An 18,275-nucleotide genomic window follows, 5' to 3' on the forward strand; every position below is an offset into this window, starting at 1 on the left:
TATTTCTTTATCATTTTATTTTCCAGTCTTTTGCAGTCATTCCAGTTATAAAAATTACCCGATATTATAAAATCAAAGGTTTCAGTTGCAAGACAGACAATCTGCAATCTATCTAGTGGGGGGGGGGGGGGGCATTCAACCGTAAAAAGTGATCTTCCACTGTTCATGACAGAGAAGACGGATGCTATGCATAGTTGTTTTACAGATTCATTGTACCGGGAAAATTCCCCAAGCTCTTCTCAACAAACACAATGAGCAGTGCAACATGGATTAACATCCTTTCCTTGTAGCGTACATGTTAGGTGAGCAGAGGGGAACAAACTCGGGCTTCTCCAGGGAAGGGCCTAAAATAGTATAACCACTGGACTATGCATGCTACATCTAACTCTAAGATAACCACTCCCAGAGCTGAAGACTGTGATCGTAGAAGGAACAGGAGGCAAGCAGAGGTTTCCCTGGTGTGGCACCAGTGGTAGACATCTCCGCAGAGCTGATGGTCTGCCTGCACCAGTCCACTCCATATGCTAAAGACTGATGCTCCATGTAGGATGCCACCACAGATGGACTGCCATCTGGTTTGGCAAAAGACAAAGGGAGGCTCGTTTAATCTACATATCTTGGAAGGATCTTGGAACTACAGTCAAACACATTCAAGTGCCCACTTCTGCATAAGGACCACCCAAAAATGTGATCATTTGTTGATAGTGCTTTACTTCTTTAGGGAAGATAATTTTTCCGGTAATTGCAAAAGAATCCTTTCTAGTTTTTATAGTACTACTGATCATCTGTCCTCATAGACCATGTGTTTTACCTGAGTGGTTTCCTTGGGCAGGTTTGACTGTACATGTACTATCATTGTCAAAGCAAGTCTGTAATATCAAGACCAAATAAGGGACTATCTTCAATTCACATAACTTAAGTCATCAACATTTTGGGCGGTTGTTAACCAAGTTACCTTAAAGTTGTTTTTACCAACTCTGTTGTAGTTGTACGATCATTGTTGTCTGTCTTCAAGCAGATTTTGAAAAGTAATATAACATTGTAAAATTTCCTGTCCTGTGTTTTGATGACAATTCGATTTATCCTTTTTTTTCCTCAAAAAGAGTAAATTAAAGCTTTCTCTAAAACAATAACATCAACTCTCACAGTTTGGAAATGTGACAATGCAGTATCAGTAATGCTGAGGTATATACACTTCAGGTATTTAGGTGTTCAAGACAGTCTTGAAAATCTCTATAACTTCTTTTTTGGTGTGGCAGTATTACGGCGCCTGGTGGAATTATTATGAGAGTCGATATTACACCATAACAGTCTGCAAACTACCAACTCACTCACCTGTTAGCTTACTGACGTCCAGTATATGGAACCCGTTGTGCATACATGCTGCCAGGAGTAAGTCCTTGTTTGCATGGTGCCATTTCAGCCTCCAAACACCCCCTCCCACATGTACATCTCCAACTGGTCTCCTCATATTCCTCCTGTCCCACAGCAGCACATGTTCATCATAGCTGCCCGTCGCTAGGCGGTGCTCCTGGTGACAGTTGCTATGGATGCTGACCACGCCCATGTCGTGGGCCTTACTCACAAAGGTCGGGTGCGTACAGGGAGTCCTCGTGTCCCAACCCTTTAATCTACAATCGTCGCCCCCCGAGTAGACAGTGGTAGGTTCCCAGTAGTTGAAGGCACATATCCAGGCTTCGAAGTCATGTGCTGTCCATTGCGAGACTGTTTGAATGCCTGTGGCAGTGGGTGAGAGCTGACAGAGGGTCAGCTGGCCTTTAGAGTCGCTGGTGATGACCGCCGGCTCACTGCTGATGTGAAAGGAAGGAATAGTTGTAATCTTTACCATTTAGCATACATATGTGTACCGTTTTATGAGAAAAGGACAGGTACTTCGATCGGACAGTATCTACTATTTTTCGTCAGTGACTGCATGAAAGTATGGAATAGAATCTGAAGTGTAATAAAGTGTAGTGAAGTGTACTTCATACAATCATAGTCATGATTCAGTCACTAATAAAAGATAGTGGATGCTGTCTGAAATGCATTACTTAATCCCGTGGTTTTTGAGAGTATCTTATTACCACTACCTGGATGTCTAACCATCATCAATGTATTAGGGTTGTATGATTATAAGTCCTCCCTAAAAAAAATGCATAGAAAATTGCTTCCGGTACAATGCATACACTTTAAGGGGGGGGGGGGTTATCTTTTAATTTTTGTTCTGCCATAAGTACATATCCTTTATGAAAGCCTAGAAATCTTATTACTTTAACATCCAATATACATTTAATAAAATGACATTTTTACTCACCTTTGCTGTCTGCCAGTTGACCAATCTAAAGACAACACCAGGCCTTCTTCAACAATCTGTGCCTCACACTGTTGTGTCAAGCTTCTAGTTCTGCTGGCATCATCGTTTTTACTATCTGGTCCACCCTGTAGAGTCCAAACACTAAGAGTCCCCTTAGCATCAGCAATGCCAAGTGCTGGGCACTCGTTCAGGGTAGTATGGCACCATTTGATGTCTAAGATAGCCGCAAGGTCTGTCCTTTGGAACTCATCAAGACAAACAGCACCCTCAGTAAGAAGGTGGTAGCAAAGGAGTCGTCCGAGGCGAGTCTGGGGTGCAGCTGTTGTTCCAGAGTCATCCTTTAAAAATGGAAGAAAGAAAATGGTGAATAGAGCTATAATATCACACTGGCTGTAGTCCAAGAGAAATGACAGCTTCAGAGGCTAAAGTTTTAATGATACAATTGAAGGTATGCATGAAAATATCTTCAACTGAGCCATAGTTTAATGAATCTACATTTGGGATGGTGGAAAGAGCGGTCCGGTCCAGACAACGGACAAAGTGGTCACTGATGGTTACTGCTTTTTCCTAGCCTGGTATCCAAAGTTATTGTTATTGTCATTTTCATTGTCACTGTCATTGACTGACAGACAGACAGAAGAGACTCAGGAGCTATAAAAGGTTTGGATACCAGGCTAGCTCTTCCACTCCCAAAGATCCTCCTGGACAGCTTTTCTATCTTCTGAACTGGACTGTTCCTTCCAACAACCCATCCAAGATCACTTGCCTATACTAGTATATATAGGCTATAATGTTTCTCAGTCGCAAAAATGTTTCTATGAAGGAAATGATAATAAAATTGAGACAACTCACACAAGTGAGTCTAAAGAACATAATATGATTGACACATACAGGTTCAGGGGAGGATGATGGTGCCTCCTGTTGTGCCAGTTGGTATGTCCCACACACCATGACATCATGGTACCCAGGTACAGGGCACCACTCTACACAGTCTGCACTGTAGTCAGTATCCAGCACCTGCAGCTGGCGGGTGCTGCACGACATGGTGGTATACAGCTCTGGTATGCAACACCTGCAACAAAGTTTCAACAGTAACATCCTGTCAATAGCACATGCAAATAGTGTTATTGACAGGAAAAGGCCAGTCACAGCTGTTGTGTGCTGCAGGACATGGTGGTATCCTCTGGTACGTGACTTGACTGAAACAAAGTTTATTACACTGTGAACTGAACATTTTGTCAAAAGCACTATTATTCGGTCCTATTCTTGGTTGACAGGAAAAGGCCAACAGTCCAAAAGCACAGGAATCTGTTTGAATCAGTTAAATATACTTACCTATCAGTGTATGTAACTGATTCCTTACAATTCCTGTCAATAGTGCCTATTAAATATAACTTAATAATTCACAATTGCTGCAAGACCTTAAATTTCTGTCAAAAGTAAAAAAAATCATAATTGATACGAACATCCTATCAATAGAGCAAATGTTTATCGACAAAAATGTTTATTGATAGGAACAAGGAGTTTCCCTTTTTCAACTCCTTGATAGAAACATCATCCAATACACATGTAAGATTATGTCACTGTACAATATCAAATACTGTAGAATTTCATTACAAATCAAATCAAATCTCATTTCAACCAAGTCTCTCTTGGAACGTCATTGATATTTATAATAGCTGTAAGCTTGTCATCTAAACTAACATATAACTTAATATGAAGAGCGTATCTTTGATATTCCACGTGTCCACGCACCTGATTACAGCTGATTACACCATTCCTCCTCTCTCTTCCACGTGTCTACGGGTCATTGACCTCAGGTGACCTGACCGAGGGCGACGAAAAGAAAACTTAACTCAACCCTGACTTCTGAATCTTTCACTGAAATGTTTTATTATTGACTCCATAAAAGTAAATATTTATAATTTGCGATAATCTGAGGAAAGTTACTGAAAAAACTTGTATTTTTATTATGTTAAAAAGGACGGTGTGTAAAAACAAGTTGTCTGTTTTGATGCCCTCATTACAGGAAGAAAGAAGCAAAATGGCGACCAGTCAGAGAAAGAAAGGAGGGGTTCAACGAGTCGAGGGCAAGTTACGGGCTTGTATCGAACGTGGAGACTACTATGAAGCTCACCAGATGTACAGAACACTTTATTTTAGGTATGGAGTAGGATTTCGTTCGCCCATAGTCTATAGTTTGACCAGGAAAATAGAATACATACGTTCGTTCATGTAAAAAAATGATTGTCACTTCTGCTTTCGATTTTGATATTCGCAATATATTGTTTTCCACTGCCTATGTTTTAATGCAGATGTCGCACAAAATACTTAGAAGCCATGCTTATCGCTAAAACTTCAATTTTACGCTATTTTCTTGTAAAATAATGGATTAATATGCTCAAAATCAGAATCTTGGTCATATTTTTTCTAGTATTGAATTCGATATGATTTGTACAGTGCAGCTACTATCAACAGCTAGTAGAATTATAATTGTATTGGATAAGGACTATTAATATCATTATCAATAACGAATCTGTACAATGCACGGGATGCCATTTTGGTTATTGAAAGTAATCTATGGTACACTATTTTTCTCTCTGTCCATATGTAGATACTCTGCCCAAAAGAAATACAGTGAAGCATTAGAGCTGACATATTCTGGAGCATCTCTTCTTCTGGAACACAATCAGGTACTAGTATGTCAAATGGTAAAGTATTGTACTATGATGATTATTAATTACCTACACAGGTGAGCTAGATGAGCAAGAAGTAGGCTGATAAATATTCAATGCTATTGCTAGTGATATATAAATCATATTTAAGGTCTCATTGATGAGTTTCTTCTTCCCATAGACTTCTATGTTATAATTCGTGGTTTAAATGGGCGCGTTCATAATGAAGCTACGTGAAATTACAGCAGATTTTTCATTCCATGTCGAGCACATTTGCCCTATATGGTGGGAAAAAATTACCAACGTAAACTATACGTAGAAACTTTTTTTATAGCAATGACACTACGATTAGTGAATCCCCACAAAAGGCACTTTTTTGCTGCTGGTGTACAACCGCACCACTCAGAACCCACGACTGTGTACCTCCGACCTAGCGTGCGGCTGCAAAACTTTCCCTGCTAATTTCTTCAGTTACAAATAAGCTTTCACCAATTTAACTTCTGAGATCAGTTCCGCTGGCTAAAAGGGAATTTCTCATCGCTAAAAACACGCGTACGTGCAGTCGTTTATATTTTGGCTCGGATCTATTTTCGGGTACCCACTCGGAGTAATACATCAATGAGACCTTATCTAGAGGTTAGAGGTTAAGATACAGGGTATCTAATATGGGGAAAGTCTACATAAAATGTCAGAATTTTACTAAAGAGTACAAGCTGCATATCAGGACAAATTTATTTTACCCACCCATACAACTATTACAAGGAAGGACCCCTTGTCTTTTCAGTAAGTGCGTTGGGTTCTTTATTACCAGTTTAACCTTATCAAATAAAAGGGATTTGTAGATAGATGTCATCCGTAGAAAATTTACTATGTGTGGCCTAGAACAATTACTATAAGTATAACGTGAGACTGTGTAGCGCAGTGGCAGTTTCTTCGGCCCGTGACCGAGAGGTTGCGGGTTCGAATCCGCCTACTGTGTTACCGATCTTGTGCCCTAATGGGAAAGGCACTTTACACGACTTTCCTCACTTCAATTAAGTGAAAATGAGTACTCTCACCTCTCAAATAAACGTACCGGTACGTTTATTTTTTTCCGCCTCAGAATCCACCCGGTACGTCCTTATTTTAGACGGTACGTTTATTTTTTTTTCAAATTTGGGCTTTTTTGACTAACCAGGGAACTCACAAATATTGAAAGTTGGAATTTTCTGCCCATATTTCCGCAGTATTTTTGCTCAAAATTCACTAAATCTATCTAAAAAGTATCATTTTCCCCACGTAAATCTGTTGTTTACATTGTTGAAAGTTGCCGACAGTCAGCAGTGGCGCGTGCGACCAACGCCCCCTGAAGGGCGGAGTTTTCTTGAGAGAAGCAGCTCCAGAGCTTTTCCGGCAAAAGTCTCAAATTACCCACTAGCTTGATTTCACATTAACCAGCAAGTAAATTTAGAAGTGTGCAACTAATCTTGGACAAGTAAAAAAAAAATCCAATAAAGATATGGAAAGGTTTCAAGTGTGTTCTCTTCAAATTTCCGATGTATTTTATCTCTGTTTACATTGTTTGAGGCCGGCAGTGATGCCAGCCCATGTAGGCCTCCCCTAATGGACACGCCTCCAAGGGGGCGGAGTTAAATAACTCAAGCTTTGTGAGCCGGTGCCGCCTGTGATCATGGAGCCGGGAAGTCTACTAGGGTTGTGCCGTTGGCATGGGAACCATCACAACATTTCTGTTAGATGTCGCATTCTCAGCTATATGTCCATCTTTCCCTGGTAACTTCTACACTAAAATGTATTTCTTTTTACCAACTTGCAGGTAAAGTTGTGGATAGAGAAAAAATTCTAGTTTATGCTGCTTGTGAAGTTGTAAAACTAAAAGATTATCCTTGCTCCAACAGAGTTCTCAGGTCTCTCATGCATGTAACACTTTTGGGGGAGTGGCTACAGTGCTGAGTCTATGATCGAAACATTTGGGGAAGTTGTGTTTATTTTGGTTACTACTCCGTAAGCTTTTCTAAAGATAAACATGGCCAAATAACAATTTACTATTGTCTCTAAGTTTCCACTCAGTATTTTGAAATACAATATTACAAAATACGATTTTGTATTTCTATAAACATCGAATCTTTTTCTAACTTGAAATGTGTTCTTTCCCTGCATTCAAGTGAACTGTTCCCCTAGATAATAGATGAAGTACAATGAATGGCATGAATGAAAGAGCTCTAACTTGTAGGAATTACACTGGGGATTGCTCTGGAAGGCTGTGAAACTGTTAGAGCTGTCCAGCTTTCTTTCTGAACTGGGGGTTATTTATTTTACAAACATGTACATGTAGTCATGCATAGTCATGTTTGCCAAAAATAATTTTTGCCATAAGTGTTTTTACAATGTCCAATTAGTTTATTATTTACTTACTACAAATTTTTAAGATGTAAAGGTAAATCTTAAAGATATGAGCTGACAAGTTGCCCAAAATACACCAAAAACCATTGGTACTCAGGCATAAATAAGTAAAAAGAACCTACCTGATCATCTGCTCTTGGACAGAAGTAGTATGGACACAGTTTACATGTCAATTTGGTATTTTTCCGGGGGGTACTTTTATTCCAGGGGGTACTTTTATTAGATTTTGAAGATTTGTCCGGGGGGTACTTTTATTCCAGGGGGTACTTCTATTTGAGAGGTGAGAGTACCCAGCTTCCGCTGGGGCCGTCCTTCGGATAGGACGTTAAATGGAAGTCCCGTGTTTGGGGTGAGCAACACCCCAAGAATGTTAAAGAACCCGCCACATGTGCGAACATCCACCCAAGCGGATCAAACCATTCCGGCCAAAAATAGGGGTAGGGAATCTCCCGAGCAGCCCTCGTAACACCTGCTTCGCCTATTGGGTCAGTTAGTCCTCACCCATAGTGAGCAATTGGGCTGGTCTCAATTATTATGTTTCTGACCTAGGGCGAAGAGTTGCTGTTACAGTTCCAATCATGTAACCCGTAACCTTGAGTGGCCTTCAGGCCTTGTTACGTGGTGACCATTGAGTAAAAAAAAAAATAAATAACCATTCCTTACGCTATTATTTCCTACCATAGCTTTGCAGTGGTGCAGACTTAGCCATGTTGTGGCTGGAGGTTCTAACCCAGGCCAATATACATGTCAGCAAGGAAAACATAGGTGAGAGACCATAGATTTTTTTATCAGAAAAACATGTAGGCAAGAGACCATAACATCTTTCTTTCACATCAAATATTTGCCCTCCATGTCCTTTAATGATAGCCTGGCTACCATCCGGAAAGTAGTTCGCTCCAGCGTTCATTATATACTATATATACAGTTGCCTCTAGCTCTGACATTCATTATACACTATATACAGTTGCTTCTCTGTGCTTTGATCTGGGAACGCGGACCATCTTAACGTCTGGAATCATTCAAATTTTAGAAGCAGGCACTGATTGGTTCCTACACATGAGCGAAATATGGAATGGATTCAAGCGCTCGTTCGAACAGGCGTTCCAACACCGGACAAGCCCTCCGCCCGCTCGTTGGTGGCCTGTTGTCATCGAACAAGTGCTCTAGAACCTATTCCTAGATTCGCTCATTAACTGACGTTACCGCCAAACGGTTTGAATGCGCACATCTCCAGATGGATAGCAGAAGCGAACGTAGGAGCGAACTACTATCTGGATGGTACCCAGGCTACTTTAATGATGTTATCCATGGAAAAGTAGTAGGAGGTTAATGGTTGCTTTTATTATTACCTTAGGCAAGGAGGTTGACATGGTACTGGTGTATTGTTTTTGGTTTTGTTTATGTGTTTGCACCTTTAAGTTTAACTCAAGATCCTTTTGATAGATTTGTATAATTTCAGTATGTGTGTAGCAGTATCGAGATCCCCAGGTAACATTTTGATTTTGAGCCTCCTAGCAATATTTTCAGGTATTGCAGCATCACTGGCAAGGATATCCCCTTCCTGAAGTAGTGTGGTATAGTCCATGGACAACTGGTCAGCTGTTCACAATGAATGACCCCTTATTGGAGGAAGATTATCTGGGATTGATTTAAGGAAGAAGGGAAGGGATCGATCGCTAACAACTGTAATGGCATGAAGCAGAACACAAAAACTCTAGATCAGTGTTCTAGGCAGCCTAAATTTTTTTTCTGTCCCCTGGATTTTGACAGGAAATCCTGTTGAAGGCTTAACAATCCTGGGGGGGTTTGAAATCTAGACCCTATGAAATGCTACTTCCTTTATTTTGAGGGGCAAATTTTGCTGGTTGACTCATTGTAAGTAATGGTTCTTTACATACCGATTTTTGTCCATCAAAGAGGACAGAATGGGCAAAATTTTTGTCCTTCTCCAACAGCAAAATTCTGTCAAAGGACAAAGGATGGACACTAGCTAGAACCCTGCTCTAGATATTTCTATAGGTATGAAAGCTTTAACTTCTTGTTCCTGTTGCAGATAGAGCAATGAGCTTGTTTAAGGATCTGGAAGCTGACTCTCCAGAGAGGATATCATATATCAATGCAGCGCTGAAGTGGACCAAAACTGTCCACCCTGACGAGACATCCGGACACCCACAGCTGCACAACCAACTAGCTATAGTCTTCTGGAAAGGTAAGATGATATACTGTAATTCCTGATATTTTCAATGTACTGTTATGTTCATGGTTTTCACAGTGACGACTGTAACGTGAACTTATCATTACTGATAACAAATAATTCACAGACTTTTTTTGTGTGCACTTGCTGCGAGAGTGAACATTTAGTTCAGAGAACAAGTTAAATTTTCTCATACCGTGAAAATTTGGTACCGAAAAGACAAAGTGAATTACAGTACAATACAGTGGTAGCCGGATATCTGTATTGGCCACTTGTCACCTCATTTTATACGACTCCCCGGCATATAGGACAGTCAGGCCTTTAAAGTAGCCTACAAAAAACAGATACAAGTATTAGGCTGTGTTATACAAACTGCAGTGTACAGATTATTTCTTTATTCATGTATTGGTTTGGCTGTTCAGCACACATAGCCAGGGCTGCCCAACTTGCCTGTAGCTATAACAAAGGGCTAGGCCTGCTGACAGAAACATGGACATAACACTTGCAATACAGGTGTAAGAAAGGAGTACGAACAGAGAGAAACAAATCCTGGCTCCTAGGATTCGAACCTACGCCGAATCCAGGCCGCCAGATCACAACCCCAGCAACACAACCAATTATGCCAAAAGGCTCAAACTTCAAAGCCGTTTGGCATGGTCGGTTAGCAGTGCTTGAACCCCATTGTTACACAGGAACAAACACAGTACAGCTGTACATATACATGTACATGTGTGTGTATAATATACCTAAAAAGTTGGACTAAAAGGTACTTACATAATTAAGGGGGACAAATAACAGTCTGCAATGGATGAGGGATTGTATAAGCCAAAGCAAGCCATATTATGATCTGACAATAACCTCCCCAGTTACCATAAGGTTGTGTTTTATCTTTCAGAAAAGAACTACATCCAGTCTAGATACCATTTCCTGCACTGTTCCGATGGGCAGGGCTGTGCCACCATGCTGATAGAACTGTCCCTACAACAGGGCTTCCCTAGTGAGGTGGACCTCTTCATAGCTCAAACTGTTTTCCAGTAAGTACCACATCATTGTATGGCATTACTGCTTTGTGTGTGTTTTTTTTTTTTACTATTTTGCTCTTGGATAGATGAGGACAATGTGGCAGTGCACTCAAGTTTTGTAACTTATATTAACAGTGCCACATACACGGTACAGACAGAAGGTAAAGATAGTCTTTTACCTCCCTGACCGAAGTCAGGTACCCATTTTTACACCTGGGTGAAGTGAGGAAGGTCGTGTAAAGTGCCTTTCCCAAGGGCACAACGTCGGAGGGTACGGCGGGGATCGAACTCAGAACCTCTAGATTCCGAGCTGAATGCTCTACCAGTTACGCCACGCCCGACGTTTTGTGTTTGGCCCAGAACCTAGAGGTCATGGGTTCAAATCCTGTTATGCTACTCTTCAGAAAGACACTTTGCACAATGGTCTGCACTCTACCCAGCTGAAAAAAATGGATACCTGACTTTTGGTTAAAGAGGTAAAAGGCAGTGGGAAGAGAGAGTTGGACTCTGCCTTCCAATACTGCAGGGTTAGACAAGTTTTCAAAAATTCACTTGTCCTATCGGTCAAGTACATTAAAAATTTACTTGCCCTAACCAAATTTTCACTTGCCCGAAATTTAAATTACATTTTTCTATGTATTTTCACTTTCATAAATTTTCACTTTTGTTAAGAGAACACGTCTAGCGAAATAATAGACGGTAAACGAGGACAGCAACAACAACAAAATCAATGTCTCTACTGGCTTAAAAATGACATGGTCAATATAGACAGGCATTCGGCCCCATGTGCTGTCACACTCAGTGGTAATTTGAACGGGTCACATCTGGAAATTCTTACTTGCCCGTTGGGCAAGTGGGGAAGCACTTCTGCTTGCCCGAACAGCACTTTTACTTGGCCGGGACAATCGGGCTAATGGACTTGTTTCTCCCTGTACTGTACCTTGCCCAAGACACATTGGATAACAATCCACTGCCCCTAAGGCCTTGAAGAGGCTATGGGACTACACCTTTTTATTGTCACAGCCTTTTAAGGTAGTTTATGTAGTCCAATAGTGGCCCTACCTCTGTAACTAGAAGCCATGAGTTCAAACCCGACTGTGTCGCTCACCTGACATGCATGCTACCAGAAAGGGTCACTGACCTATGGACAGGACGTTAAGCCGTAGTCCACTGTTCACTGTGCTTGTTGAAAAAAAAGCAAGAAGAATTGCATGGTACATTGAACCTGTAGTACAAACTGTACGCAATGTCTGTCTTCTCGGTAACGACGAGTTGAGGAATAACTCTTCAGTGAGCTAAAATGGATCGATATCACTTTTGCTTTTAAACTTCTTCTTTTTAAATCTTTCTAAGGAAAAGTGTCATATATTTTGCATCATTTATACACATTGGTCCTGAATTAAGCAATGAATTTGTATGATATTTTGTACAACAGATACCTGTGCTTGAACAACAAGAGTACAGCAAAAGTCACCTACATGACTTACACAGAAAGTCACCCACAGATAGAGGATGGACCTCCCTTTCAGAAGCCTCTCCTCAACTTTGTGTGGTACCTCCTACTTGCAGTGGAAGAGTAAGTACATATTAGTCTGTGTTTCATGATAAGTCATTTTACCATCAACTGAAAACATTTTTTTGCCACATTCATGCATGTGTTTGTGTGTGTGGTGAAGTAGATGTAAAATAGAGAAAAAATGACCACTAAAAATGTTGTAATGCAAAACATAAACTGTAAATGCAGAAATATTCACTGTGGATTAATGTTCGCGGTTTTTGCGGTGACCACTTCAACGCGAACTTAAAACCACCGCAAACATTTTTCCATTTTGGTAATAGACTGCAGTTTTTGGTGTTACCGCGAACTTAAATCCACCTCGAAAAGTCCCTTTTCCCTCTACTGCGAAATTGAATTCCCGCGAACATAAATGCATTTACAGTATTATTAGTATACAGTGTACATATTTTTTTTCCTTTTGAAACACATAGAAACATAACTACATACATTTGTACATGTATCTTATTACTTTGTCCATTATATGTTTCTTTGTGCATGACATCAGGTATTTGAGAGTGTTCTGTTTTGTCATTTCCTTACATTCCTTCATCTTGTTGTTTTAATGTCCTGTGTGAAAGCCCCACCTAGCAGTACAGAGCTAAACTGCAGCCCCATCTGTTTGTTGTTTTCCAGTTGCCTGACAGGTGGTAGCAGTGGTAAGGTGACAGTATTCTCTGTGTTATGTGATGTATATCAGCCGTCCATCAGGAGGGACCCTTCATACCTTCAGGTATGGCAATTTATCAATACTTCTGATATAGTTTCATACTTATGATCACTAAATCAGTAACTGTCACCATAGCAATGCACTGTAGAATACTAGTCTTTTCTGAGTTTCTCCTTGTGTTTTCTACTTGTATGTTTTTTCAAATATGTGATGTAGTCTTAGGACTGTTTGATGTTTCTGAAGTACACTTCCATGCTATCTTAACTGTTAATATGACCCCTTCTGTTTTTGTGACTGGGGCCTGTGTCATTGAATATCAAAGCAACTCTGAGTTCAGTGACTCAATTTAGCAATGCTTGCAAAGATAAAGGTGTATGCCTTCAAAAGTTTGTGTCTTCAACATTTAGGGCAAGGAATATCTGATGCCTGTTTATACCGTTTTTGTGATTCTCTAACTTTCGTGTTTGTTGTCTTCCTTTCAGTACTTGGACAGAATAGGGCAGCTGTTCTTTGGTCTTCCACCTCCCCAGCAGTCTGGTGGTTCAGGATTGCTAGGTTGGTAACATCTTCAGCTCAGTGTGATTCTTTGTGTTTGCTTGTGTTTGTGTTTGTCCGTAGTTGCTTGAATCATCCTGCTTGAAGTAAAGTGCCAGAAAGTGGAGATTACTGCAAATGTCAGACTTACTGAGTGGCATGAAGATATGGTAGAAGTAGTCATTAACCAGATATGACAGTCCAGGTCAGGAGGTCAATGGAAGATGCTACTAATTCCTGGAAAGGATTTTTTTTGGTCTATCTATTTGTCGGTGTTTTGAATCTCCAAACAATTTGGTTTCTTAATTGTCACCTGCAAGATTATCATTATGTCAGGATTTACTTGTCGGTAGGCATAAAATGTGTTCACTATTGTTTAAGTTGATCGGTTACAGGAACAGGTACACCAGATGTTAAGGTCCGGACCTGTGCCTAAGCAATTTTACAAGTACTGATATCGGTGTTAGTCATACAACCTATCACAAAAAATTGTCCTTGCAGTTTAGCCAAGTATTTGTCCTTCTATAAAAAAGTCATTTGTCTCTAAGTCATAGTTCAGAAACAGCCATGACACAGCTCTCTTATAGCTGTGTGACCTATACTACGTTAATTTTTGCAAAGACAAACTTACAGTACAGTTTTCAAGAGTTTTTTATGGCAATTTCTCCATGTTTTGCTCAGATAATTTGATCCAAAGTTTCCTGCGGGGAGAAGAGGAGGACACCCCACCTCCAGCTCAACCAGAGGAAGAGGATGTTGATTAGAATTAAGTTCTTACCAGACTCCTACATGTGTAAACGTTTCAGCAAACTTACCTGACAGTGTATCTATTACTATTAGTTTCTGCTGCAGAACATTTGCAACAACTCCTTGATTTTTTAAAGCTCATTGTGTCAAATCTTGGCACAGAAATCAACACAGTTGATTGTACTTGAATATTACTGTTAACTTAGTAAATGCATACTTTAGGGATTGCATGGACTACTCCCAATTAAGAATGTTTGATTTAGTGACCCCCCCATACGCAACCAATACGGAAATAGATTTAAAGCTGGAGATAGCCCTGAAGTAGAAGAACCAAACACACTTATCGAGAAGACTCAATAGAAAGGAACAAATGAGCTAAAGTGAATGGGATTTGGGTTGAAAGATTCAACTAATTTTCCAACCATTTTAAGATAGGTCTGTGCTGCAAACTACCAACCCATCTACCAGCAAGATTTTCATGTCCACACAGTTACAGAACTGAGGACACGATTACTCTGTATATAGAAGGAAACTTTAATTATATGATTTAAACTATGTGATATGTGAAGTTTTGAATGTGGGTGATATATGAATGCTATTCAAAATTTTCATTTTTTTCTTGAAATTGTCATTATATCTTGCCAATGTCCCCCCAAACATGAGTAGACAATGTTTTCAATGATTTAGACTCAATGGATTTCATGTGTTGGTAAAAAAAAACTACTTATTACTAGTTTCCAGTTTCATACTTGGGAAAGAAGTATTTACTATTAAATACTATGCACATTAAACCCAAGCACAATGCCCTTCGTGGCTTACAAAGGATATGTAAACATTATTACAAGGTATTTATGAAAGTTTCGGACAAAAAAAGAGCCCTTGGCCTTGTATAGTTCAATATGCTGTTTATCTTAAAATGTCCAGATGAACTAATATAGGAATAGCCTGTTTCATAAAGTTTGATGGTAATTTATTAAATATTCTCAACGAGTACAGATATCAAGAACTTGAGGGATGTGCCCCGTTAAGTTTGGGATCATCTCAGAAAAGTTGTAATTTTCATTGTCGAATCTCTGTTCAAGTTGGGCAGAATAAAGAATTGCTATTAAATGTAACTATAATATCTACAGTCCAGTTTTTTGTGTTTTGTGACTCCTTCATGAAATGATCATCGAGTCTTCTCCAGCTGAGGCCGATAGGGGGCGCTCGTACTTGCTGTGGTACGGTAGGAGAGTGGAAGGGGGGCAGTACAACATCTCCAGGTGACTGGGACCTCCGTGTAGAGCATTACCAAAGTAGTACTGAAAGAAAATTCATTTGTCAGTATGATTGCATTAAAAACAATGGTGTATTGGCATATTCAGCTACCGTAGAAGGTTTCTTTCATGAATTACATGTATTTCGCTGCCTTGAAAGTGATGTAAAAATGTGTGTCTTACATGGGTGTGTTCATAATGTTCAAAAAATGCGCCCCACATTATCAATTCTATGTTGAGCTTACCGTATTTACCGTAGATCATTTTAGAAATGCAAATTACAAAATACTTCCCGGTTCTTGTTTATTTCAATTAACAACTGCAATTAGTCGCTCCCTATGCCCTGCAAGAGGCACCCTTTCGCTGTTTGTGTGCGACTGCACCACTCAGAACCCAGGACTGTGTACCTCCAACCTAGCACGCAGCTGTCAAACTTTACCTGATAATTCCTTCAGGTACAAACAAACTTTCATCAATCTAACTTTTGATATCATTTTGGCTGACTAAAAGGGAATTTCACAACACTGAAATGCGTTTGTACAGCCGTTTCCTTTTATAGTTTATCTTTTAGTTGACACACACTCGTAGTAATACATGAATGAGACAAGAAGCCGTGTGAGTGAATATACTGTACTGTGGTGCTGTCCTTAGTGCTGATTTCCCAATTGTGGTATACAACATTTATGACACACTGCATTGCATAATACTGTGCATAGTTATGACCGAAAGTACCGAAAATTCTCACCTGCTTTTGCCTCATATTTGATATGATGCTCTTCAGAGCATCGTTTTCACGCTTGAGGTCGAAGTTTTCCCAGCGAATGCACCGTAGTTCGGCTCGGTCTCCGTCGCGGCTGACGCGATACACCTCCGAGGTGCGCTGTAGGGAATCCCGCTGGTCACGGTACCGCTGCAACACGAAGGCCAAATCCTACGGCACGGATATATAAAATACACTTAGTACAATCAAACCGGTTACATTTGGTCACATCTACGTATTACTAAAACACCTAGGCACTTTTTGTGGGCATTGTGATATTTTATTTTTCCCATTGGCACAAGCATTGGTTTCACTGTACTCAACTACTAGTATTTTCCCACAGATATTTAGACTAAATTAGAGCAGGTAACGCTACTGAACCAATCTTTTTTAGTTTTTGTAACCATACAAAAATGCATCAAAAGCCCATCCAAAGCATTGGAACAAATAGCAGTGAGTACATCTGTATTAAGAATTGTTTATCTATGGATCTTTTAACGTAGTCCTTTCAATTAACTAAGTGACTGATTTCGTAGGAGCCCTTACACAATCATAAAACTAAAACATTATGATAACAGCCAAGTGACTGATTTCGAAGGAGCCCTTACGCAATCATAAAAAATGATGATAACAATAATGTCGATAAAAAAATCCAGTGTTAAAAATCCTTATTGTGCACATATTTTAGATGCTAAGTTGCAACGTATCAGTAGTGTATCTACGAATGTTTTTTTTTTCTTTACTCAATTTTACTATTTGTAACATTTGCAATATTTCACGTGATCTCTTAACAAATCCTAATTCTATACAACCTTACTGTCCTTTGTATTCTTCCAGTGCACTTTTGTGTAGTATAAGATGTATCTAGCTGGCCTGTGAAATTTCCAACCAAGTGGCACTCGGCCCATCTTAACCAAACCTACTCAGCCCCAAAATGGAAACATTTTCCTGCGTCAGGGCATTATCATGCATGAACATAAGAATAAATGAACGATATTGGAAAATAAAGTATATATTTTTCACCAAAAAAATCGTCAAAAATATCTGATTTTAGGCGGTCATAATTTTGTGTTGAATCACAAAACCGAAAATCTAAAGATTACTAGCCTGTGAATTTTCATTGAAAAATATTAATGTTTAAGTTTTTGCCCCTTCCCAATGTTTAAGACACGAAATTTCCAGATCATTTAGGTGGTGATAGGTTTGAAGGCTGATAGCCGGTAGAAAGCTATCACGTCAAAATGGCTATCACGTCAAAATATATGCCACAGGCCTTCTACTATTCAAAAGGAGAATTTGCCACCTCGGAGGTACCGATTTTTTCTCTGACCCATGGACTGATATGGTTTTATCTGTAATAGGCCTTGAGTGTCTGAAACACAATGTGGGTGTCTGTTTCCTTTGATCAGTAGCTGAACAAATTGCACTTTACACGTCAGAGGCGTACGTCTTTTGAAGTTTGCAGCGACAAACAGAGGATGGTGGAGGTCCCTAGTGAATTCAGTCGGCTCTACGCACCACGTGCAAGAGGACGAGTGAGTGAGTGAGTGAGCCTTATATAACCAGACTTATATATATAGTCTGTCAACGACAAATTGAAATAAGGATGCACCATCAGAGATCAATGATATTTGTCGACGCGGGCGCTTATAGTCTATATATAAATATATATTGACTTTAACTACTGGGATTCTTTGCTTGCTTTTATTTCTCCATAGCAATGATTGCCGTATGGAGCAAAACGCGCTTCAAAGCAATTTAGCCATTTCTCCTCTGGCCTCAGGAATCAGGGATAAGTTTTAAAAATACGAAGCGGTGCCTTGTAGTGCAACGGTCCTCTGAGGCTCCTCTGAGTAGTTTACAGGCTATTATTCGTCACTTCCGGGCGTATCCCCATGGGACACCCTGCGGGTAACGGGCTATTGTTGGGCATGGCTGGGCCCCGTGATTTTTTTTTTTTTAAATTTAAAATCGCAGTTCATCAACTCAGGGCCCGGTAACAACTGAACGCAGCGACCTACCAATGAAAACACCCAGAAGTATCTCCCGGTTGCAAATGGGGACGTAGTATAATTCTAGTTAAAAGATCAAATTAATCAAAAGATAAAAAGAAAGTCACAACATACACCTCTCTACTTCAGAGTTTGA

The 18,275-nt window shown here is 39.9% G+C and overlaps 3 protein-coding genes across 5 annotated transcripts in view; 1 reads left to right on the forward strand and 2 right to left on the reverse strand.

Annotated features, from left to right (window-relative positions):
• Positions 1-4,167, reverse strand: LOC118428384 (diphthine methyltransferase-like). 3 transcript variants are annotated; one of them, XM_035838427.1, is made up of 5 exons: positions 4,070-4,167; positions 3,206-3,386; positions 2,315-2,652; positions 1,336-1,811; positions 1-572 (listed from the first exon to the last, which is right to left on the reverse strand). In XM_035838427.1, the coding sequence occupies exons 2-5, from the start codon at positions 3,356-3,358 to the stop codon at positions 388-390; spliced, it is 1,152 nt and encodes a 383-aa protein (XP_035694320.1). In that variant the 5' UTR covers positions 3,359-3,386; positions 4,070-4,167; the 3' UTR covers positions 1-387. The 3 variants fall into 3 exon arrangements, with proteins under 3 accessions (XP_035694320.1, XP_035694319.1, XP_035694318.1); XM_035838426.1 differs by having other exon boundaries at positions 1,336-1,808; positions 3,167-3,386; XM_035838425.1 differs by having other exon boundaries at positions 3,167-3,386.
• LOC118428385 (Golgi to ER traffic protein 4 homolog) lies at positions 3,357-15,226 on the forward strand. Its single transcript, XM_035838428.1, has 10 exons — positions 3,357-3,500; positions 4,344-4,477; positions 4,929-5,007; positions 8,073-8,154; positions 9,443-9,598; positions 10,479-10,617; positions 12,041-12,181; positions 12,797-12,893; positions 13,313-13,385; positions 14,046-15,226. The coding sequence occupies exons 1-10, from the start codon at positions 3,357-3,359 to the stop codon at positions 14,126-14,128; spliced, it is 1,128 nt and encodes a 375-aa protein (XP_035694321.1). The 3' UTR covers positions 14,129-15,226.
• The window catches only part of LOC118428390, a 17,795-nt gene continuing 14,519 nt past the window's right edge, over positions 15,000-18,275 (reverse strand). The window contains exons 3-4 of the mRNA XM_035838432.1: positions 16,113-16,298; positions 15,000-15,412 (exon numbers count right to left, since the gene is read on the reverse strand). Of these exons, the coding sequence (XP_035694325.1) occupies positions 15,269-15,412; positions 16,113-16,298 (330 nt within the window). The 3' untranslated portion in view covers positions 15,000-15,268. The remainder of the gene's footprint in view (positions 15,413-16,112; positions 16,299-18,275) is intronic.

Source organism: Branchiostoma floridae, chromosome 13 (genome assembly GCF_000003815.2).
Source record: "Branchiostoma floridae strain S238N-H82 chromosome 13, Bfl_VNyyK, whole genome shotgun sequence".
Classification (NCBI taxonomy): domain Eukaryota; kingdom Metazoa; phylum Chordata; class Leptocardii; order Amphioxiformes; family Branchiostomatidae; genus Branchiostoma; species Branchiostoma floridae.

Coding starts and splice junctions, on each gene's coding strand:
- LOC118428384 (XM_035838425.1), bottom strand. CDS start 3,358: ATGTCGTGCAGCACCCGCCAGCTGCAGGTGCTGGATACTGACTACAGT. Junction 2,653..3,166: donor TGTTCTTTAGACTCACTTGT/GTGAGTTGTCTC, acceptor CCATTTTTAAAG/GATGACTCTGGAACAACAGC. Junction 573..1,335: donor GGACGTCAGTAAGCTAACAG/GTGAGTGAGTTG, acceptor TTGCCAAACCAG/ATGGCAGTCCATCTGTGGTG.
- LOC118428385 (XM_035838428.1), top strand. CDS start 3,357: ATGGTGGTATACAGCTCTGGTATGCAACACCTGCAACAAAGTTTCAAC. Junction 10,618..12,040: donor ATAGCTCAAACTGTTTTCCA/GTAAGTACCACA, acceptor TTTGTACAACAG/ATACCTGTGCTTGAACAACA. Junction 12,182..12,796: donor CTCCTACTTGCAGTGGAAGA/GTAAGTACATAT, acceptor GTTGTTTTCCAG/TTGCCTGACAGGTGGTAGCA.